General features: G+C 45.0%; 3 protein-coding genes across 3 annotated transcripts; 2 read left to right on the top strand and 1 right to left on the bottom strand.

Annotated features, from left to right (window-relative positions):
- The first annotated feature begins 1367 nt into the window (after positions 1–1367).
- Positions 1368–3976, top strand: LOC129601690 (uncharacterized). Its single transcript, XM_055500554.1, has one exon. The coding sequence runs from the start codon at positions 1463–1465 to the stop codon at positions 3974–3976; it is 2514 nt and encodes an 837-aa protein (XP_055356529.1). The 5' UTR covers positions 1368–1462.
- Positions 3977–10457: 6481 nt separating this feature from the next.
- On the top strand, positions 10458–13549 carry LOC129601689 (membrane metallo-endopeptidase-like 1). The gene is made up of 9 exons (XM_055500553.1): positions 10458–10646; positions 10970–11119; positions 11178–11267; positions 11355–11758; positions 11828–12283; positions 12542–12721; positions 12785–12953; positions 13132–13442; positions 13541–13549. The coding sequence occupies exons 1-9, from the start codon at positions 10463–10465 to the stop codon at positions 13547–13549; spliced, it is 1953 nt and encodes a 650-aa protein (XP_055356528.1). The 5' UTR covers positions 10458–10462.
- A 650-nt stretch (positions 13550–14199) lies between these two features.
- On the bottom strand, positions 14200–22175 carry LOC129601685 (rho guanine nucleotide exchange factor 4-like; the record flags this gene model as incomplete). The annotated part of the gene is made up of 6 exons (XM_055500547.1): positions 14200–14607; positions 15176–15706; positions 16771–17235; positions 17742–18042; positions 19064–19680; positions 22133–22175. Coding segments are annotated over 6 exons (2118 nt in total), but the record flags the coding sequence as incomplete, so codon positions are not given.
- Positions 22176–23264: the final 1089 nt, after the last annotated feature.

Here is a 23264-nt window from a genome sequence, read left to right as displayed (position 1 = left end):
TCTTTTTCCCGGCTCGTCAAGGAAGGCTAACGCACTAGTCTCATACCATAGGTCCGTGATCCAACCGTGATCTGCTACCATCTAAGCAGGGCGCAATCCGAGGGAAACCGAGAAACGGCTGAAAAAGGCGCCGATGGGGGAATCGAACCCCGGCTACGTCGTTAGATCCGCGTAGGCAGTACCACTGCACCACGGCGCAATAAGTTGAAATCCTTTGAAAGATTTTGTCGCTTTACGTGAGCCGCTTCTCGCCTCACACCCCCTTTGCAGCTTTCGCTACGTCCTCGTAGCGAGACTAAGCGATCCTTCAAGCGGCGGCTCCGGCTCACCGCATCCTCTATTCATTTTATCATTTTATTCGTTTTTGCTCTGTTCCTCCCGTTCGAGGTTAGCACACTGGTCTCATAGGCGAAGTGGACGTACCGAACCTTGATCTGCTACCAATTTTGCACACGGCGCGCATGTCTGGCCGTTGACCGTGACGTCAGGCAGATATAAATTTTTAGAGGAGCAACGTGATTGGTCAGTTATCTGAGCTGTGATTGGTTGAAATTTGAACTGAATGATTTGCGTTAGCTGACCAATAGGAATGAAGTAAACAACCCGAATGGGGATTTTCCGTTGAACTCGAGCCGTAATGGGAAATTTGATTTGAGATGAGTTAATTGAGCTAGAAAGTGACCTTTTAACTCGAATCGAGTTGAGAAGTAACCTTTTGAGTTGAGACGAGCAGGAAAGTGACCTTTGAGATCAGAAGTTGACCTTTGACATCGGAAAGTGACCTTTACCGAAAAGTTCTAACTGATCAAAATGACCTTTCGAGTGACCTTTAAGATCCGGAATTGATGAACGGTGACCTTTAACGAAGTGAAATTGAAGTGCATAGTAGTACAGCGATATCAGCAGCTGTAGGATTTCATTTGTAAACGTGGTTTGAACTGAAAAAACGGTTTCGAAGTTCTGTCAGAAAAGTGACCTTTAGGGCAAACCTCTCGAACTTTTTAACGAAAAAGTGACCTTTAAACGGGACTTAATCGAAATTTTTCAACTGGAAAGTGACCTTTACTAAGGACTTAGAAAATTTCACAGAACGAAAGTGACCTTTAGGACAATTGAATAAACCATACAATAACGTGTCTGTGAGAACAATTGGCAGGAACGTCCAAGTTATCCGATCAACATGGATAAAGACACAGAGGAACCGACATCTACCAGCAGTCAGGGAAGCAGGAGCTCCCGAGGATCACAACAAAGCGCAGTTGATCCATATAAGAAGGAATACAAGTCGCTCGCGCGTCCAGTCGGACATGATAGACAGACCCGAGCGGCTGTGACCTTTGCAAGAAAAGACAGCAAAGGCAGTGATAGCACATACCAAGCGGCGCTGGGAGCTACACAGAATGAGGAGAGCTCCAGCGGTGACGGAAAGGATACTCCCGCATCTGCGGCGGGAAGTCATCCGATGAACCAGACAAAGGTCACCGGGGAGGACAAACCCACAGAAAGGGGAGCGGAACCAGTCGGAGCATCACAGCTGGATGCTACCATTAGCGGAACGCATGAGCAGGATAAAAATGTGAACCTGGCTCAAGTGGAAGAGAGAAACACAAAGGTCACCGAAGAGGGATTGACTGAATTGGGATTGGATGACCTTTCATTGAATGAGAAAGCGGCAGATGATGACCTTTTTGCAACTCCAATGGTCTCAGATGAATCCAACGAGTCATACTTCACAGATGATGACGCAACGATGAATATGTCCTTTCAAACTGCAATGAAAGAGGCTGACCGAGCAGAAGAAGTGACCCCGTTTAAGGATATCCCCGAACATTTAATTGACCGGACACAGAATGGAAAGGTTATCAATGTACGACCACAGTCACCAAACAGTCCTACGTTAACTCTTAGGAGACGCGTAAGGGAGCTGGAAAATGAACTTGATGCCACTGAACGTCATGCGGACAAGCGGAAACAGGAGTATCGAGATAGATTATCGACACTCGAAACTCGCTTATTCGAATTGGAACAGCAACAGGGTGACCTCCAGAGCTCCGCAGACGGTTGGAAAGTCAAATACGAGCGACAAAAGGAAATTGCAGAAGAGTACCTAAAGATGGCAGATGACAGAGAAATGGAAGGTCATCTCGCCGTCAGTGACCTTAATGAAAGCATGTCAGAGGAATCAGCAGAAAGGTCACGGCACTTAGCGGAATTGAAGGACGAGTGTGACCAGTTGCGTCAAAAGGTCACTGAAGCTGAAACTAAACGGGACGAGTACGCGACCAAATTCGCAGAGGTCACACAACGGTTGACAACACTGGCAACGGAGACGTTCAAACTAAGGAATGACTTGAAGCTACGGGAGGAGGCTGTCAGTACTCTGCAACTCGAATCGAAAGGTCATCAGGAACGGGCTGACGAAGCTGAAAAGTCGCGCAATGAGGCAATCAAGGCGATGCGAGAGGCAAGCTACATTACAGCCACTGAAGGAGCACGCCTGAAAGAAGAAATCAAAAAGGTCAACCAGGAGAACGAAAAGGTCACAGAAGACATTGAAAAGTTCACTAAGGAAGGACTCAAATGGCAGAAGGAAGCACGGCGACTGGACACAATGGTCACAACATTGGAGCTGAAGGACAAAGAGTGGCAACAACAGGTCGCTCAAAAGAGTCAGGAGATTGCAAAGCTGAACACTGACCTCGTCGAGATGACCACCACAGCATTGGCAAAAGATGATGAGTTGATCGCAATCAAGGATCAGCTGAGATCAGCCGCTGGGCAGTATCAGCAACTCGAAAATGAAACGAGTGAGCTGGTCGAGCACATCAAAAAGATGGAACAGGAAAATGAAAAGGTCACCCAGCAGGAGTCTTTTAAATTGCACGAACACTTACGAAAGGTCAACCTGGAAAATTCTGATCTAAAGAGAGAAAGAGAAGAACTTCAACTGAGAACTAAACGATTGGAAGATGAGAACAAGGCACTCCAAACGTCAGTCAAACATAAGGACGAACAACTCCTGCAATATGGAGTGAAGACGGCAACAGTGGAGTCTCCCCCGCCCAGTTACAGCAAGGCGCATGAAACGGGCACGGGCAAAAGCTTCCATTTTGAAATGCCCTTACGGACTGGCACTGGCAGAGGAAATGTCAAAGCAGAACAAGACGGTGAAAAGGTCAAAGACGATAAGGATAAGGAACCACCATCAGGTTATTCACACTCGAGCCGAGGTGAACCTTCACAATTCCCCCCACATATCGAAGTTAACGCGTTCATCGACGAAGGGCGACGGGACAGACCCCCTAGTCGACAGGAGCGTCCGAGGAAATCCCGCTACGCAAAGCAGAGGCGAAACCAAAACGATGATGAGAGCAGCGAAGAAGAAGACAACTTGAGAGGGGGGTTCGCTTTAGCGAAAGCGCTTGATTCCATGGCCCGGAAAACGCCTTTGATGACCTTTGATGGCAGCCGTGACACCGTCAATGGTTGGACAAGATTGGTGAAAGAAACCCAGGATACCTACCAGCTTACTGATAAGCAAATAATGATTGAAATAGCCACCGCAGTAAAAGGGCCGGCCAAAGGTTGGTTCGAAGGAGAAAAGGACATAGCATCAGAAGACGGAATTGAGTACACAGTCAAAGAATGGATGGAGAAATTCAAAGACGAGTACGGTGACCGAGACGAAGAAGTCTTGGGCTTACGAGAGGCCTATGCGAGGAAGTTCGAACTCGGAAAGGAATCACTTGACCAGTACTACCAAGCGATGATGCGATTCAAAGCAAAGAGAATCATCACTGAGAAGCAGGCAGTTGGCTTCTTAATCGAGGGATGCAAAGGAGACAATGAACTCTATAAGGCATTGCGCATACAAAAGTGTAAGACGCCGACTGATGTAAAGGACTTTTCCGACACTGGGCAACAGGAGATGAAAAGTACAAGGCGCCAAAAGGTCAACGTAATCAGGAATACGTGACTATCCGCCAAGGCCAGGTGGAGAACGTACCGCAACAGAGAATGGCAGCTGCACCGATCCAGCAGCAAATGGAATTCCGTGCAGAAACCCCTGTAAGAGAGGTCACGGAAAGAGTGACCTTTATCGATGGCCAGACGGGGCAGCCAATAACATACGCGATGGTGGCGGCGATACAAGCGGCGGCCCAAGTGAGGCCAGCACCCCAGAATGTGGCACCACCGAACGTAGCGACACCACAACAGGGAATGCCAAATGGAAACTTTGGCGGAAATGGATATGGAAACGGAAATTGGAATGGAGGTCAAAGGAACTTCCAGAATCAGGGACAAGGTCAAGGTCAAGGCAACTTTCAGCCAAATAGAGGAAACCAGAATAACTTCCAGCAGAACCAGGGGTCACGGACGGAATTCAAGTTTCAGATGATTGATGGATGGGTTGCAAACGGTGTGCAGATGTGCCAGTATTGTATGTACGGCAACCACCAAACCCAGGGATGCAAATTCGCCAACACACCACCGGAACAGAACCCGAACCTGTTCGCCTTTAACGAGTGGCAACGATTGCGCGGCATGGGCGGTTGGCGACAGGCAGTGGCAAATGGATATGACCTGATCGCGCAATGGTATCAGGCTCGGGCAAACTTCCCAAATCAACAAGGAAACGGGAATAATGGAAATGGCGGTGGCCAGAATAGTGGCTACGGCCGTGGTGGCTTCGGCCGCGGCGGCTTCAGAGGAAGAAACAGAGGCTTCGGCCGCGGAAATTGGAATGGCGGCAACCGAGGCGGTGCAAATGGAGGCGGAAACTACCAACAGGGTGGTGGCCAAAATAATGGTGGTGGCCAGAATAACGGAGGCGGACAAAACTATGTCCCGGTAAATAACGACGGACAAGGAAATGTGCAAGGAAATGTGCAGGGCGCGCAACAAGGTGGGGCGCCGGTTCAGGGAAACGGGCAAGATCAGTAGGCACCGGTGAGCCTACTGATCGTCCCGACCCTAAACCACCGGATAAGAGGGAAAGGTCACCACTGCAGAATGGTACTGTAGTGAACGTGACCACTGCAACGGCTATAAGGATGCCGTCAGCGCAAAAAGAAAGTGGACCGGCTATATGGATGCCGCAACCACAGCAAACGGCTATACGGATGCCGCCACAGCAAATTGAGACGGCTAAATGGATGTCGTCATTGCAAAAGGAAATTGAAACGGCTATAAGGATGCCGTCACAGCAGCAAAAAGAACTGGTTATCGGGAAACCAGTACAAGTGGATAAAAGGTCACCGCAGAATGGTGCTGCGAGTGGAAACGCGCAACGGGACCAAAGGTCACCGCAGAATGGTACTGCGAGTGGAAATTGTCGTGACGGTAGCGCGACACTGCAAAAAGTGCAGCAAAATGAAAGGTCACCGTATTGCAGCGAAGAAGTGTTAGCGCAACGACGCGCACAACGGAACGCAAAGATTAAACAGGCGCTGCTTAATCAGAAGAAACCGCAGAACGATACTGCGCAAGAAGAAAACGAGCAGCATGCGAAATTCCGAAAATTTTTGGCAGAAAACGATAAGGCGAATGAGCCAAGTTGCGATTGTTACGGGGAGCCAAAGCCAAAGTTTTGGAATTGTTCAGAAGACGAAGAAGAGAAGCTGGCAAGGCAAGAATGGATTAAGCAGAATATCACCGTTAGTAGTAAAGATGAAAGGTCACCTTCCGTTGGAAAAGTTCAAGTGAAGGGTCAAGGAGCGAATGTGAACGCCAAAGGTCACGGCGATAGCGTCGTGTTAAAAGGTCAAGAAACAGACTTGACACTGCGAACAGCGCAGCAAAAGAATAATGAAACGGCACAGAACTCCGACGACTCACTTGTGGACGCAGTAACATTACAACAGAAGGAAAAGTGGCAAAAAGTGGCCTACAGACCGAATGGCAATCACGGGATGTGGATACCTGTGACGCCAAAAGCAAAGCAGAAAGCGAGAATGTCACAAGAGGACTACTGGGACATGCAACAGTTGCGAACGCAATGTGAAAGAAAGCGACTAGAAGAGTTGGTTACCGGGAAACCAGCGCAAGGGTCACCGAACCCAGTCCCAGCATTCAACGCAGAGGAATATAAGAAGACATGCGCTGACTGGAATTATTCACGCAATGCTCCGCCACAGGATAAACCGCCGAATTATGGAGAAAAAGTCCCTATACAAAAGCTGACAAACGGCGGATTTGTCATGAAGCGCAACGAAAGGTCACAGGACTTAGCGCAAAATGAACAGAAAGGAAGGTCAAATGAAATGGCGCAAAGGCAACAGAGTGGCACAGTTGAAAGGTCACGGGACTTATCGGAGGCACTGCAAAAGGATGCCAATGACAAGTCACCAGCCCGGACAGACGGGATGTCTTCGCAAATTGACCCAACGAAAACGAACAACGAAGTATCTGCAAAAGTGATGCAATGGATGACCGAAAAGGGATATGATATGGTTACATATGAAAGGTCACCAGATGAGATGAAAGACAGCGAAGCAGATGAACTGAAACAAGCTGACCAAATAACAAGCAAAGTTATTGAGAAGATGCAAGATAAGCGAAATGAAAACCGTAAAGAGGAACTAATCCATCAGACGATAAATGAAGTGACTAAAGGTCACGTGCACAGCACAAAAGCAAATGAGCAAGTGCAGAACGTGCAAAAGGTCATCAGTGGTAAAATGGCTCCAGAGAAGCAAACGGAAAAGACAAAGCCGCGAAAATATTACGATGTTCGAACTGACGTCCCACACAGGATTGATAAGTTGAGCGAGATATTGAAAGGTCATAGCACTCCAACAAAAGGACAAGTGCTTCCCGACATGGATCCAGGACCGGTATCGCTCATCCCTGTGAAATGTAAGATTCATACACTGAAGATTCAAAATGGAAAACTGCCCAAGAGAATTGAAGCGTACACACACGAAGTGAAAGTGGGAGACATAAAGGTCAACGCAATGTTGGACACCGGCGCTGAGACGTCGCTGATCAGCAAACCGTTTTGCGAGAAGAATGGACTTCACATGCTCCCATTGCCACCTGACAGATTGGTGAAAATAAACGGAATTAGCGGAACGTCAGGATTCCTGGTGACGCACTACTGTGTAGCGCCAGTGACCTTAAGGAAGAAGACAAGCGAACATTCATTTTACGTCCGACCGAAGTGTGACGACGTACAAGTGTTATTGGGATTTGACTTCTTGGAAAAGAAATTCGTACTAATGGATAACGAAGGTGAAGAAGAGAAAGAAGACGACCCAAAACCAGTCGCCAAAATTCAAGTCGGAAAGGTCACCGAACTTGTAAAACAGACGGGAAATGCTCAAATGGTTAATAAAACGCTAATCCCAGTACCAGAGGCACCGGGAAACGAAAAGAAAAAGATGACGCGAAAAGAATTGTCACCATTTGAGCAGTTGCAAATGATTCAGCAGGAGATCGAAAAGACATTAAATCGGACCTTGCTGGCACAGAAGGGAAGAGAAAAGGTCATCCCAGTACCAGAGGCAACGGGAATGACAAAAGTGCAGCAGGAAGAAATTATCCCAGTACCAGAGGCACTGGAAACGAAAAATGAAAATGGAAAAGTCGGAAAAGTTATCCCAGTACCAGAGGCACTGGGAAAGGAAGACGAAAGGTCACCACCAACTGAGAACTCGGAACGAGAGCGTAATTCGAACCTTTTCGAACCACGATCTGCTACCAAATCAGCAGGGCGCAATCCGAGGGAAACCGAGAAACGGCTGAAAAAGGCGCCGATGGGGGAATCGAACCCCGGCTACGTCGTTAGATCCGCGTAGGCAGTACCACTGCACCACGGCGCAATACGTTGAAATCCTTTGAAAGATTTTGTCGCTTTACGTGAGCCGCTTCTCTCCTCACAATGCATTAGCAATTTAGCTGTCCATGCCCCCAATAAGTTGCGCGTGAACGGTCCCATTTCCAACATGCCGGAATTTTCGCAAAGCTTAACTGCCCGCTAGGAAGTAAAATGAACCCCGAAGTAAAAAAATCGTGTCTGGTAATCTGGTTTTCTTTCTTGCGCACTGACGGACACACTTTTCCATTTTTGCTACGGTTTAACGGCTTTCAGCCTGGAAGGTACTTTTACGTATATTTCGGCGAAACTTCCTTTTAATTCACTCGCCTAGCACGAGCCCGCTCTGTTCAATGGGCAGTGGTGGCAGCTCAAAGAAGAGTACTGACCGATAAACACGCTCCGTGTGAGTGAAGCGCTTGCGTATGCTCAACTGGTCCCTAGACACACTAATGAATCCCGCAGTTAAGAACGGCGTGTGTGTGATTGTGTTTCGAAGCACAGTCGCGGCTTTTGCATACTTAAAAACTGGCACGGACGATGCTGGATATCGACACTGCTCAGTGCTGTGTCAGTAGAAGCCGGTAAATGTTATGCCTTGGGCTAATGGCATTACCCTACACCAAGAAACCACTTAACCAAACAGTACAAGCCGGTCCGGAGATAGAGCACGATAGAGAACAGCGAAAGATGTGATTTGATGGATTACGCCAAACAGCATACTACGCCACACCACGCCACTCTGTTTAAACACGTAACATGCGTATCGCTGGATGGTGGCTTGGTGCACGCCATATATTTTAATGAGTAAAATCGTAATTGTCTGATGGAAGGTGGCCAGAAAACGGTCAGTGCGGTAGGGGACAATCTAACTGCGGAGCGCATTTACCTACGCATTATGTCAAGCGTAGTGCAGTGGCCATCGTGCTCAGCGCTAACATCGCGCTAATTATGCATTAGCTGTTCTCTATCGTGCTCTAACTCCGGACCGGCTTGTACACCCCCCCCACACAATGTGGCGATGGTCGTTTAACATTTATATCATTTGCCCTATTTGCACAACTTGTAAGTAATCTCCGGTCCAGCGCAGTCAAGTTGGAAAGCGGGAATGTTCGTCTAAGTGATTCGTTATTCGACACACAAACAACCTGTGTGCATGGTACAACTTGGCAAACCTTGGTACAACTTCCGGTTTTGGCGGTTTTTCCAGTTTTAAAATTTGAAAAAATTTTATTTAGTGTCCATTATCGGAAGCATATACGTATTGGCTACTGGCTAATGCTGAATAAAAATAAAAACACAGCAAACTATTAACCTGCTCCTTCCCATTGGTATCAAAGTGATACCGTGGAGGACTTTTGCTGCCGTGGCCGAACCAAGCATGCAAATTTCGATTACTCAGTTTTGTTAGAGAGATCAGATGTTGAGGCACATTTTAAAAAACTTGAGCGCACAGTATAAGTATAACGCGCACTCGCCAGTTGTCACCAAAGTAAGCCAATTTTTGATGTCACGGGTGTACCGAGGTCGTGAACACCTGCTGACCATCCGGGTGATGCGAGAAATTCTAAGTAAATAAAATAAGTAGATGTCATAATGGACTCCCAATCACAGCTTAAAATTTTGGAATACGTGAAATGAGTGACCAGTGGTGATCTTGGAAAAAATTTGGTATCATTTTGACAGCAATGGGCCATGGGGTACATACCGCACATAATACAAGATTGTCTAGTGAATTCAGCGTGCTACGCAGTACTCTTCAAATTGATATACTAAAAGAACCTTTTATGAGCTATTAAGCAAGAGCGTTTTAGTGGTCATCCGAGTGACCACCGTCCAGCAGCGTAATGAATGCCCTACAATTAGATCCATTTCATACTACCATACTGCCGGAAGCCATTCTGGTAGAAAATCATGGTTGTTGGCAGACGCGACAAGTGAACAGTGACCAGAGGTCACTTATGCTGCAATGAATGTGCATCAGTTAAATGCATCAGTTAAGGCATCTGTTAAGTGTGCTTTACATGGTCTTAAGTAGTTAAGTTATTAACACTCACTGAGTGTTAATAACTTAAGGTAATGGTGCATAATTAGCAAAGTGTAGTGGATATTTACAGTAATCAATCGATTATTTTAAAGCCGTACGTATTAGCATTCTGTATACTGTAGTCTTGCCACAAAAATTTTATTTCATTTTATTTATTTTGGTTAAGCTGTTTGGACCCCCTCTTCTTCATTTTATGAGCGAATTTTTTCTCATTGATCCACTGGATTGACAGCTGTTTTTTCCCTGAATAACACAACCACTTCCGCTTCAGCTGTTACCGAGTAAGCCCTGGACAACCGGTTTTAAAGCTCAGAATCTCGGAAAGTGATCAGTGTGTGCTGCCTGGTTTGAATTAGTGTGAGCAATGTTGCCCCAAGTTGAGCGCACTAAATGTAAGATGTCTGATAAGTAAGGAATGTTGTCGGTTTGAGTACCTAGTCTCTTGGTGGCAACCACAGTACTCGCCCGACGGAACCGGCGCTAGACGCACTTCCTTCTTGTTACAGCAAGAAAATATTCATCAGCATTCGCTTTGCGTGGCTTTACCTGATTCCGCGACGTCGTCTTCGAGATTCAGGCAGCAAAATACCGGCTGCGTCATGTTGCAGTTTATAGTGCGCTTTTGGGTATCCGTCGGACTTTTGGCACTGCTGTGGCCGGGCTGCATTTCCCGCACTGCATCTGGCCCGGACACTATTCAAGCCAATACAACAAATTCATCACAATCTTTGCCTGCCGATAAAACAGCTGCTGCCTGTCAGATTCCCGACTGCAAGGAAATAGGTTGGTCTTAACTTTTGTTTTTCTAAAGTATTTCTACTGAATTGTGCTTAATTCGCTCTCTAAACCCTCCAGCAGGGATAAATAAGCTACTCGAGTAACGAAAGCTGCATATCAAACGAGAGATGCTTTTTGCTTCACAGCCAGAGTTAAAAAAGCAGATGGCGTGGCCACGCTCACTTAATGTACGAAAAGCGATAAGTTCAGTTTGGTTAAGTTAAGTTTAACAGGAGCGCTTTGCGTTAACGGTAAAATGACTTCTATAGCAGTTAACAGCCCCACAAAAGCTACGTTATAACCTAAAAGGTTACGTTTTTTATTTCAAGCCGCAAAGTTTCTCAGCCGGATCGATACCAATGTCAATCCCTGCGACGATTTCTACCAGTTCAGCTGCGGCAAATGGATCAAAGCGCAAAAAGAAGACCAAGTGAGCGAGATCTCAAATCTGAACAACAAAACGCGAGCCATCCTAAAGAGTAGGCAATCTTTTCCCTGCAAGATTTAATCGGTTCAAATTTAATGCTCATTTTGTAGAGCTTCTTACGGGAGAAATAAAACCTGCTGGTCCAGCGTTCGAAGCCGAAACAAAGATGAAAAATCTGTACAAACAGTGTACTAACACAGGTAAAAATATTCCGCAGTATAATTTGTACGTCTATTAAAACGAGGTGTATGATCAATTACACATATTAACCGAATGGCGAATTACAGCGGAGATCGAAAAACTACGAGGTACTCCGTTGATCAAAATCCTTAACGATTTCAACGGCGGCTGGCCGATGATTACACCAAACTGGGATGCATCGAAATTCAACGTGTTCGACGTGCTGGTTAAAAACTATTTCTTCAGCAACGAACCCTTCTTTTCGGTTACGATTGTAATTGATGTGGAACAGCCGACAACCAGTGCGATTATACTGGATGCAATGGCACCCTTCGCTGACACCGATGTTCTGCTGGACGATGACGCGGCAGAACCGTACATTCAGGGTTATTTGTATAGCATTACAGAGGCCACCAAATTATTACTGCGCGATAGCCAGCGGCCACAGAACGTGACAAAGCTGTCGCCCAACATCACCGACATTATGGAGCTCGAACTGTTTTTGGGAATGGTGAAACACCGATGCGTCCGTTATTTACGCTCTTGGTAAATTACAGTAATCCTGCTAAATTAATTGCAGGAAGGGTTAACCGCGACGGAGAGGAAAAACGACGCCATCTACCTGAATAAATTTACGCTGAAGGCCTTCAAGAACCATAATAAATTTAAGTCCGCCATTTTGCGCAACATCACCGGGTATCTGCAAGCGTACTTCGCCGTGGCCAACCAGTCTGAAGTCATCACAGACGACACCATCGTCACTGTGCCGTCGTTGCGCTACTGGAGCAAACTGGACGATAAGCTGGTCGAGCTGGAGAAACAGGGAGCGGACGGCCGGCGCCGCATGGCGAACTATATCGGCTTAAAACTTATCTTCATTGTGATGCAGTATCTGTCCAAGGAGTATAAGAACCTTGTCGGCGCTTCATCCACCAGTGTCCAGGACGACTGCTTGGATGTTATTAAAACCTATATGTCGCTGGCGCTGGGCACGCTGTATGTTCGGGATATTGTACCCAAAGATCTGAAGAAAAAGGTCAGTTTGTACAAGTGGCCAACTGTTCTTACCCTTCCTTTATGCCACAATTTGATGTAGATGTATATATGTATATGTATATATGTACATGTATATTTTTATGTATACATGTATATTTTTATCAATTTTATGCATAGGTATGTATGGATGTATAGTACATGTACGTGTATGTGTACATGTGTACATGGTCATGTATAATATGTATATGTGCAAGTAAATGAATGCAAACGAATGCAAAAAAATAACGCATTCTTGCAGGCAACGTTGATGGTCAACGATATTCATGCCGGATTCAAGGACCTTCTAGACGATGCCAAATGGATGGATAAAGCAACGTACGATGCAGCCACAGAGAAACTGACGGCCATTCAGGAGATTGTAGCGTATCCGGATATCATGGTTACGAACACATCGGCTATCGATTCGGACGTTAACAGGGTATCTAGCTGCTTTAAATCCGCGACTTAATTTCAAATAACAGGCGTCGAAAATTCTTCGCAGATAATGATCCAGCCGACCTTCATGGGCAGCATCCTGCAGACCCGAAGAAACAATAACATCCGTGTCTTGCAGTCCTTCTCAACGCCAAATCTCCGTTATGATCCGCTGGTTGACACCGACGACATCACCAAAGTTAACGCGCAATACTTAACCGGAAAGAATCAACTGAGTACGTGGGAGCGTAGAATATCAAATCTGCTTCACAAGCTCCATAAATTCAGCTCACTTTAATTTCATTTTAATAGTTTCGGTTTTACTTTTTTTTTATTTTCTTTTTAGTTTACTACGTTATTCATTAGTATATGGACTGAATTAAAAAGATTTACTTTAAACGCCAGTTTTTGCAGTCATCTTTGCGGGCATTCTCGACATTCCATTCTTCAAGGCGGACGCGCCGCAGTACATGAATTACGGCGGTATCGGCTACACTATCGGGCACGAGTTGACGCATGGGTTCGATAACACCGGGGCCAACTATGACTCCGAAGGAACGCGACGCATGTGGTGGACTAACACGACTATGGCAGAGTACAAGCGTCGCGCCAAAAGTATCGTCCAGCAGTACAACCAGTACAGCATGCCCACGGGAAAGGTCAACGGGCAGCTGACACTGGCAGAAAATATTGCGGATAATGGCGGTCTCCGGGCAGCGCTTAATGTAAGCAGACTTGCCTTAAGTTAAGGTTAGAGCCTTCTTAAGGTTCCCCATAACTCACTTGTGGTGGTAAATATTAGCGTTTACGGATACTCGAGTAGGGTTTCTGAGAGATTCTGCAGTCTGTTAAATTTAAATACTAGTACCTACCAACTAGAACGTTTATGTATGTGGCATATGTAAACCACTTTCCAGTAGTGTTAAGGTTGTCTGATTGCCAAACAGTTTGGTATTTTCCAATTGGTTTTTGTCGAACAGGGATACACCCGCTACTTGGCACGGCCCGGTACGAAGGAGCCCGTGCCAACAGGTTTGGAAAACTATACTCCTCTGCAACTGTTTTTCCTTTCCGCCGCACAGGTACGCTTTTGCACAGTGAAGCAATTTCGTCTTTGCATGTACATTCTTGTGCATTAGGTGTGGTGCTACAAGACCACCCCCGACAAGGAGCGACTCGATCTGCTGACCTCTGTCCACTCACCCAATAACTGGCGCGTTAATGGTCCCATGTCCAACATGCCGGAATTCGCGCAGAGCTTCAAATGCCCACCGAGAAGTAAAATGAATCCCAAAATAAAACATCGTGTTTGGTAATCAAGCTACATTTTCTTGATTATGTTGTAACCGCGAGTGACCGGTTGCCTCTTTGTTAAAAGTTTCTTCATCGTTATTTGGCGTATGTTGCTGCGAGAACAGTAAACTTTCGTTTTAGTTTTTCCAGTTTGGATTAATGTAAATTCATCGTTACCACACAGACGTATCATAACGGTATTCTTTGCTCGTACATACAATGCACACCGAGTTATAAAAGTTAAGGAATCACAAAATTAATAACGCACTTTTTAACTGGCTAAATTACCTACCGACTAATGACTATACACCCATGTCGAATACTCCACAGTTAGTGATTCACAAAAGAAGAAGACATAATTATCCCAACGTACAAAAAACGACGAGCAGAATGCTATGCATTCATCATTACATGGAGAACAGGGACACGCTAGGCTTTATGACTTTTTGGTCGCAAAGGGTAATTTCGTGGCGATACTGCGGCGTTCCTGGCGGGCTGCCTGGTTGACGCGGATGCGCACCGGCAGCGTCATGCTGATGCTCTTGGCCCGCATCGACTGTACCAGTTGGGTGTGGTCCGTGAGATCTTTCAGAGCATCTACGAATCAAGCGAGCACAATCAAATTTTCTTGCTTGTAAAAGCCGCTAAAAATAATCTCGAAGCTGCTAAACTAAGAGCAAAAAACTGTTAAATATCTCGTACTTTGCACAAATGAAAAATAACATTAAAAGCGACTGATTGTAACGATTAAAATTTTAATATTAGCGTACTAACTACTAACTAATTAAGAAAAACCATTCCACAGCAGAAATAAATACAGGTACAAATAAAAACTATTTTATAAAGTTTGAAAAAAAACGTTAGCAAAATATATAAATGCCTTAAAAATGAAGTTCAGTAAATTTTTTTTAAAACCTTTATTAGGAAGATAAAACAAATTTTGCGCAAGTAAAAATGATTTAACAGTTATTGATTTTTAAATGATGCTTCTTTAACATGTGTTTAGGTGTGAAATAAAATATGCACTGATATTTAACATTTCCACTGAGTGCGAATATGGATTTGATTTGTCTTACTAAACTGTACATGGCAAAACCCGGGGAAACTCGTGACGTATTCGTGACCTTTGCGCTAATAAAAAGCATCCGTCTGTTTACACACTGACCTTTCGATTTGCCGCGTTTTTCCTTGCCGGCCGTCAGCATTTTGGCCGTCTGTATGGCCGCCAAGCGGTCCTTGGGCGCAATAGCGAACCCGGTCTCCAGATCGGCCGTCACCCGCCGGCGCTCCTCATCAAAGGCCTCCATCCACTTCTTCTTCTCCTCCACGGACTTGGCCAGTAATATCGTCGACTGCTCCTTATCGGGGCACACCACCACCCAGCCGTGCTTGATCCCGGCGTCGTTCTGCTCCAGATCCACAATGTCCACCTGGTCCATGTCGAAACGGCCCTTGTAGGAGAAGAGCGTGCGCTTAATCATATCGCGGCGACAGTAGATCAGCTGGTGGTCGAACAGGAAGAAGATGTACTCGTGGGTCCAGCTGTTCTTGCTGGAGAGCTTGGAGAGCTCGCCGTAGTGGATTAACTGGGAACTGCGTTCTACCAGGTCCTCGCCGTCCCACAGGTCGATCGTTTCCTGCCACAGGGCGATTTTTTCTAGGCATTCTAGCCGGCGTTTGCGTTCGTTAATAACACCTGAAATAGAAATAGTTAGAAAATTAGAAAATATTTATTAAAAAATTACGATTACACACCCTAACAAAAAATTAAAGAAAGTACTAAACCTTTTCAACGGGCTTTTTTAAAATTAAATAAGCTAATCAATATTCAGAAATTGCTGCGCAAAAACGTAAAAGCAAAAAATTAAATTAAACAAGGAAAACATATTTAATAAATCTTTTATTTATGTTCGCAATTTTTATTCGGTTATGCTGCACTATTCGGCATTTTTCAGTCGGTTTGATTTTCAAGCGGTATTTCGTATATATTAGTGTTGGCAAGAAAATAGATACCGCGTATCACGGTGGCGTCGTAAAACACTGTACAAAGGTCTGAGCAAATCCTGACACATCAGCAAACAAAAACATAACCAGTAAATGTGCATTGTGCATGTAACTTGGCATAACGGATTATGATACACTTCATAATGCGGCTGAAGGGGAACTCGATAGCGCGCGTTCATCAATGTCAAAGAACTGGACATGTAATTAACATGACAGTGTTATTACACTGAGAATAATAAGTGGCCTTGACCCATACTCGACATGAACAATGTCATCAGCGGCCGCCGCCGATAATTGCGGTTGTTACAAAATACCGCGCACGTGCTGATTTTATCCGGCCACAACGTGCATTGTACCGGCTTTTCTGCTGTTGAAACTTGAACTTACTCGTACAAGAGCGAAATCATTAAATTTTAAAGCACCGATACTAAACCAAACAAGTCCAAAAAATTCGCAGGCTTGTTGTTATTGTTAGTTGGCTATTGTCTGAATAAAATCGTCAGTGAACAAATTTTGTAATTATATGGTCAAAAATTATTCTTTTAAATAAAAGCGATAGAAACGTTCAGTAAATTTAATTTTCACTGCTTTTTGGACACCGGCTAATGCTCGTATTTATTTATTGCAGTATAAGGAAATATAAAACATTTCACGATAAAAAAAGCTTTTCAAAACTACCTACAATTGTTCTACAAAATTAATAGTAATACAATTTTTATTAAAGAAAAATTCAACGTTATTTAGTTTGCTAAATACCGGTGACGGATTTCATCGCATTGAGCGCCAATTTGACGCTCTGACAGTCCGGATGCCCGTGCGGCGTGTACTTGAGGAGTTCGGTGAGCTGCAGTGGATACTTGCAGATCTTCTGTACGGGTTGTAATAAAAATCCGTCCAGCGAGATCTCCATCATATCCTGCAGCATACGGCAGGCCTCGAAGAAGTGCGCGTACTGCTTGATCTGCTTGAGCTGCTGCAGCTCCATGGCCGACTGCGTGTGGTTGTTGCAGTAGTCGGAGTACAGGTCGGAGAAGCCGCGCTGGTGCAGCAGGAAGCAGTGGCCGATCTCGCTGCGGTGTACGTTGTTGGTGATGATGCTGGCCTCCAGGTCGGTGAGGAATTCGCACTGAAATTCGTACAGTTGCTCGAGGTTCCCGAAGATACACTCGATGCGGCCTTTGGAGAACATGTCGGGACGCTGCCGGCATTTATATAGATACCCTAAAAAATTCGCTGTTGTAACAACATTTATGGTGACCTTTATCAATTTGTGGTAACTTTTTTATATATGCATTTTTCTTCAGTTATGGATTTATAAACTACGTTTTTTCTTGAAGATCAAGCTTGTAGTTTATGAGTTTACTTAGTATAAATATGCTGATACGTACAACTGTTGTTGCCGAATTAAAAGAAGAAAAAAGGTAATTTATTTTGCAAAACATAATTTATAATATGATTTAATTTTATGAACATGCTATTCTGTTCTTCTTAGACTGCAGCCAGTGCTCATAAATTTTGTATTATTTTGTCCACTATTACGAAAATCATCGGCTTGTATCAGCGGCTCGAAAATCATCGGCTTGTTAAAGTGTATGACCTTTAATGTCAAATGAAAGATTTCGCGGACGTTTATGTTTATACAGTCAAAGAAACAATCACCGGTTTAATTAATTCAAGCACTTAATTTACATAAGTGTGTTGTACTAACTTTGAAGCATAAACCTTACCTTCGATGACATCCTTGAGATTGTCGACGAAATCCCGCTCATTCTTGAGGATCTCCTTGACGATGTTGGCGCGCATCCCTTCCAGGGAGGACTCACTGACGTTCTGCTCGCAGTCCACTTCGTACTTGACCTGCGACCACAGCGACTCGATGTACAGCGGACTGGCCGGTGTATCGGCCGGCGGCTGTCCATTTGCCGCGGTGTGAGCGTTGTGCGATGAGGCCGAACTGTTGGACAGGTCGGAGGTGCGCGACGAGCGCGCCGAGACCGACCGATCCAGATCACTGGACTTGTCATCCACCTACACAACCACAATTCACCATACAGTGCATTCATGACGCTCTGACAAAGGCTTGGAGTGCGGCTGCAGTTGACACCATCAAACCAAATAGACCGGATAGAATAGAGCAGAAATAACAGTCAACAGCTACTGAAAATACGAGTATGTAGCGCTGATATGCTGTGCAATAAAGTGCATAAACGTGCGCTAGATAAAACCGGCAGTACTTAGATTTACATATCGCAGAAATAATCCCGTTTTACTGCTGTTGTTGCATAACACGTTGCATAACGCTCCTTTTTAAGGATTTGCCGGCTGATCGACACACGGAACGCAAACTATTTTGTAAAACATTATTTGGAATTGAACACGTACTTAAATTACTGTATAAGTTTGACGCTATGTATTCTTCTCTATATCATGACAATAATATATGGAACAGGCAATCAAAGTGAAAACATGGAAGACGAAAGAAGAAGAAATCTGACACTACGAGAATCATTAATACGAGAATCTCGTAGAATAATTTGCAAAATTTAATTTGCAAAATGGCGGATATACCGCACACAGTATGCCAGCAACCGAGCTCTATAATACAGAACAGATTCGTACACAATAAATGTGCACAGAACAATTGTAGTGTATGGGCTATTGCTCCCCGGACTTTGGCGGTGTAATACTTTGATGTTCAAGTAGCATTTATATGAAAACCGCAAAAAATAACGTATTAAACCTTTTTTTTGTAATTCTTTCTGCAACATATTCTGTTCACTGGCAGGCTATTTGCAAAATATTTGTAACTGCAAAGATTGTTTCGCAACGAGTGACTATTTTTTTAAAGCGGGGGTGGTTGTCTTAGTGTCCACATGTTTCTACTGAATGTAGTTCAAGCCTTATTAACGTAGACGTAAAACTTTCGGAAAACATCGCGACGTGAATTATTATTAATAAAAAGTACGAAAAGACGGTGATTAATATTCGATAGTACGAAAATTTGCGGTAATAAATTATGGGCTCTAAAATGCGGAAAACCTCGCCTTACCTGTGCAATGGCGAAGGAGACCAACCGCCCGTTCGGCTGGCAGCTGCGTGAACGGCGCATGGGTGACCCACACCCCGAGACGGCGCTGGAGTATTCCGTGGACGTCGGCCGGTGCTGGCGCGACGAACTGGACATCTCGTCGGCGTCGTGGCCCAGATCGACAATCCCACTATCCGCGCTGGTCGGTTTGCGGACCGGTTCTACCGGTTTCAGGAGGCCATCGTAGAAGACACTATTACTGACCGCATGCCGCGCCGGTTGTGTCGGCAGGATCACCGCCTCCGGGGCGGCGCCGCTGTCATCCTCGAGATCACAGGGATAGGAACTCTTGCGGGCGTACTGCGTGCTGGGCCGCTGCAGCTTGGCCAGGACGCCGGTGCGCAGACTGGACAGACTCTTGCGCATCCTCTGCATCACACCATCCTCCCCGGGGGAGGCGAGGGCGTCTGGATCGGTCCCCTGTGAGCACAGATCATTAGGCACGGTGAGGGTCGGGACGAGGGTGGAGAGGGGCCGGCGGGGGAGGAGCTTGTGCCGGCTGGCGTCCGATTTGGAGCGCTGGATGCTGGGAGAAGGGCGTGGGTGTGGGCGGCAGTAGGCGTAGGCCGTTAAAGGGTCTCCTACATTAGCAAAGGGCTTTTGATGATTCTTATAAGCAGTTCGTACAGATTATACTAAACAAAATCCGGCAGTTAAATTTACAAATAAATACTCATGGAAATATGGAAATACATACGACTATTATAAAAATAGCGTTGGGAATTTCTCGCTCATAAGCGATAATTACAAAGCTCAATCCCAATCACAAAGGAGTTAATCAGATTCCTAGAGCCTTCGCATTAGCAGAAAGTTATTAATGGTTCCGTACAACGAATGTCAATTTCTTGCAGATTATGCAGAGAAACAGCCGGCAATAATCATAATTAACAAGGTAAATAAATATCATACAGGAAGTTATGCAATATTATAATCCAAAACCGCACTAAGAATTCCTCGCTCACAAGCCATAATTACAATGCTCAATCCTTATCACGAAGTGGTTTAACCCGATTCCCCATACCTTCCGACCAACGTAGCGTTGCTCCCTTCAGAGCAAAATTTGCAAAATAAATAATGCTAAACACGCGAGAAAATCCGACCAGAGATACCAATTGAACCGTGATGGCTACAAACTCACAATTTTAAACTACAGCGTGGTTAACTTTCAACACACATATTACACACATATTGCAGCATAATTTCGCAATGATATATGCCGGCAAAGGTGTGAAGAGTTATGCGCGTCAGGGCATGCAATCCATGCATTGATAGTGTGTAAGGCAAGGTAAACAACGGACTGTTGATCTTGGCGTGTTTACTCAAGACCTTCTCGCTGCGCACGGTATCACCGCTTGGACTTTCTCATCGCACGTCTGATTAGCGTGCAGACAACACAAGCAGCTATGTTGATGTGCGGGAGAGCGTGCAGCTGGGGCGGGCAGTCCCAACTTCCCTGTTCGCCCAACTGACCAGTTCACATTTCTGTGTCTAAAATTCGCCGGTCGAGAAAAAACTAATCGAAAATCTGCGGATTGACTGTAACATCCAAAATCCGATGTACAAAATTTATTTCTGGAAAAACGTTTTGCAATGAAAATTTCAAAAAAATATTGCGCGATGACCGCCGCCCGCAAGTAAGGGAGAAAATACTTCCCGCCAAAATTTAGCTGTTGTTAATATTTTACATAAAGATTTAACTAAATTTTGATTAAGAACTGAGCAAACCTACAAAAAATAAACAAGTTTCGGAAAAACGTCCAACGTTAACCGGATCACCGTACAGAAAATTAGCCCAGTGCGCCGTGTAAGAGCACCGAACCATGGCTGATGATTACAGTGGTGGTAGGATGATAACAGAAATTTATGAACAGACAAAAACAGCAAAAACACACGGCCAGCATGTTTGTTGTGGTAGCCTGAGTGGGTCAGTGCGATATCGCGGTATGCAAACAGCAGCAATTGACAGCTGTACAGACACTACACTCGACACTGTACAGCAAGGGTATACGGGTTTCCCAGCGCCCCGCTAATTACGGCAATCGGCGCTGACCGTTTGCCGCGGTCGCCGAAGTGCGGCTCAAGTGGCCCCCATCTCCACGATACTGTGTGTGAACAACGCTGAAGATGCTGTTTTTTTTTCTCCTGCTGCTGTTCAACACACTGGCGTTGGACCGGACGGCGAGTGTATAAATAAGTTGACGGACGGGGTTTTTATACGGTCCAGACGGATTTAAATCAGATCTTCGGATGCGCCAGACTCACGAGTTACCACGTAACCGGTAATTATTATGGAAAGGGGTTTCTTTTTCTTAAACGCGCGGAAATTGTCTGGTATTTTTGCGCCCGGGAGGGTTAATTAAAACGGTTGATTTTGTGCCGCGTTTAATCGTGGGATAAAGCGACAATTAATCGGCTGAATAAATGCCGAATATGCCGACTGATTAGCTGTTAATTTCGTTTAATTTATTCGGCTCGCGGGCAAAAAGAAACCCAGACACCGGCGGAATGCTAATGCAATCGTTTTTTAGGCCCTAATGTACAATATTCACCAGGCATTCAGGAAATTTATACCGCAAGTAAAACGGAAAAAGAAACTGTTAAAAGCCCTTACGTAATAACCGGCAAAATCAATCAAAATTTTAAGAATTCTGCCCTCTGTATTCATGTACCTTAAAAATACGGAAAAATTTACGAAATACTTTGAAAAAAATATTATCACATACTTTTAACTGAATACAATAAAACCTAGGTAATTTCTGAGACTGTTTTAATTGGAAATATTTTTAAGCTATATTTGAACAAAATTACAAAGCAAAATTAAATTTGTTCTATGTAAAACAAATTTAGGTTTTCGCCAAAATTAAATTCAGCTCAAGGGAAATTTGATATTAAACTTTTGCAGTTGACAAATTCTTCGCCTATAAAACTATTCTTTCCGGTTGAATGCCGGAAAACTATTTTCGAATAAGCGCCAACATAAATACATAAATCTTACCGCACCGGTGCACTTGGTCAGCGCATTACAAGCACGTACAGCATCCGGAAGCACACGCACGCATAATCCGTTTAATGGGCATACATACACAAATTCGCATTTGAATGAGGGGAACACATATTAATGGCGAGCGATGTAACACTAGCTGCAACGATTACCTCTCAACAACACACTGCATTCCGCTCTCGGCTTATCGCCGCGGACCCTCTCCACAACACACACAACACAATCACAGTCAAACAAGTCACATTCGCGCCTTCTTACGTCAGCGCACCCGCCCAGTGGCGCTGATTGGCTGGGGAGAAGCCCCGCCCTCCGCTGCCGTCATAACCCGCCAAAACACTGAAAACATATTTATGACGCCAAGTTTTTGCAGAGTGAGTGCGTTTTTATGGGTGTATCCGAGCTGTTTGGTCGAGAAGCGGGTTTATGAGGAAATAAAGATAAGAGTTGCGCGCAATCGCTCCTCTGGGTCGCGTGCTTAATTGCCGTGGAGATTAACACAAACAGGGAGGGTACACACAGTCCCTGATGAGCCTGGATCGAGGTCAACTGGAAAACCGACTTGTCGGATACACATCGGGATGCGCACGAGAATGGCAAATGTTCTTGAGCACGGCTCATTGACGCAGCCTTGCGAAATGACCGGAAGTGATCAAGTGCTGAGTAAAGCCCCGGCTGTGTTGACAAAAGCAACGCATCGTGCAACAGTGTACACGCAGTCTGCGAGCTAACATCAGCATCAACCATGCAGTGAAACGGCAACTATCTTTTCTTAGTCGGCAGTTTACGTATATTTCTGGCGTCGCAATTGTCCTGATGATATACTACTGCATGTAATCATGTTTTGCATTTCGGTGGAAATTTTCCGTTAAGAAACTGTAAAAATGAGCCGACAGGAAATAGCTCCTCATAAATTAAGCAATTCAACTTCCGGTTAAAGTAGTGTTTAATTTTCCTCAGTTACCGCACGGTGTTCTCTGTGGAATTTCCAAAACTGTGTCTGTCGTTTCGAGAATTAAGCTCGCGGTGTGTTTTAGGGAGGGGTTGCTGATATGCTGCCAAAACAGCAAGGAAAGGTCACACGCTTATAAAAGTATAGATACAGGTTGACACCTAAGAGATGCGCTTATATGTTACGTATGATGTGCGTATCTTGATAGTTCG

The sequence above is a fragment of the Paramacrobiotus metropolitanus genome, unplaced genomic scaffold, assembly GCF_019649055.1.
Source record: "Paramacrobiotus metropolitanus isolate TYO unplaced genomic scaffold, Prichtersi_v1.0 Parri_scaffold0000264, whole genome shotgun sequence".
Classification (NCBI taxonomy): Eukaryota; Metazoa; Tardigrada; class Eutardigrada; order Parachela; family Macrobiotidae; genus Paramacrobiotus; species Paramacrobiotus metropolitanus.
This window is presented reverse-complemented; position numbering and strand designations above follow the sequence as displayed.

Coding starts and splice junctions, on each gene's coding strand:
- LOC129601690 (XM_055500554.1), top strand. CDS start 1,463: ATGAACCAGACAAAGGTCACCGGGGAGGACAAACCCACAGAAAGGGGA.
- LOC129601689 (XM_055500553.1), top strand. CDS start 10,463: ATGTTGCAGTTTATAGTGCGCTTTTGGGTATCCGTCGGACTTTTGGCA. Junction 11,120..11,177: donor AACGCGAGCCATCCTAAAGA/GTAGGCAATCTT, acceptor CTCATTTTGTAG/AGCTTCTTACGGGAGAAATA. Junction 12,722..12,784: donor TCGATTCGGACGTTAACAGG/GTATCTAGCTGC, acceptor AATTCTTCGCAG/ATAATGATCCAGCCGACCTT.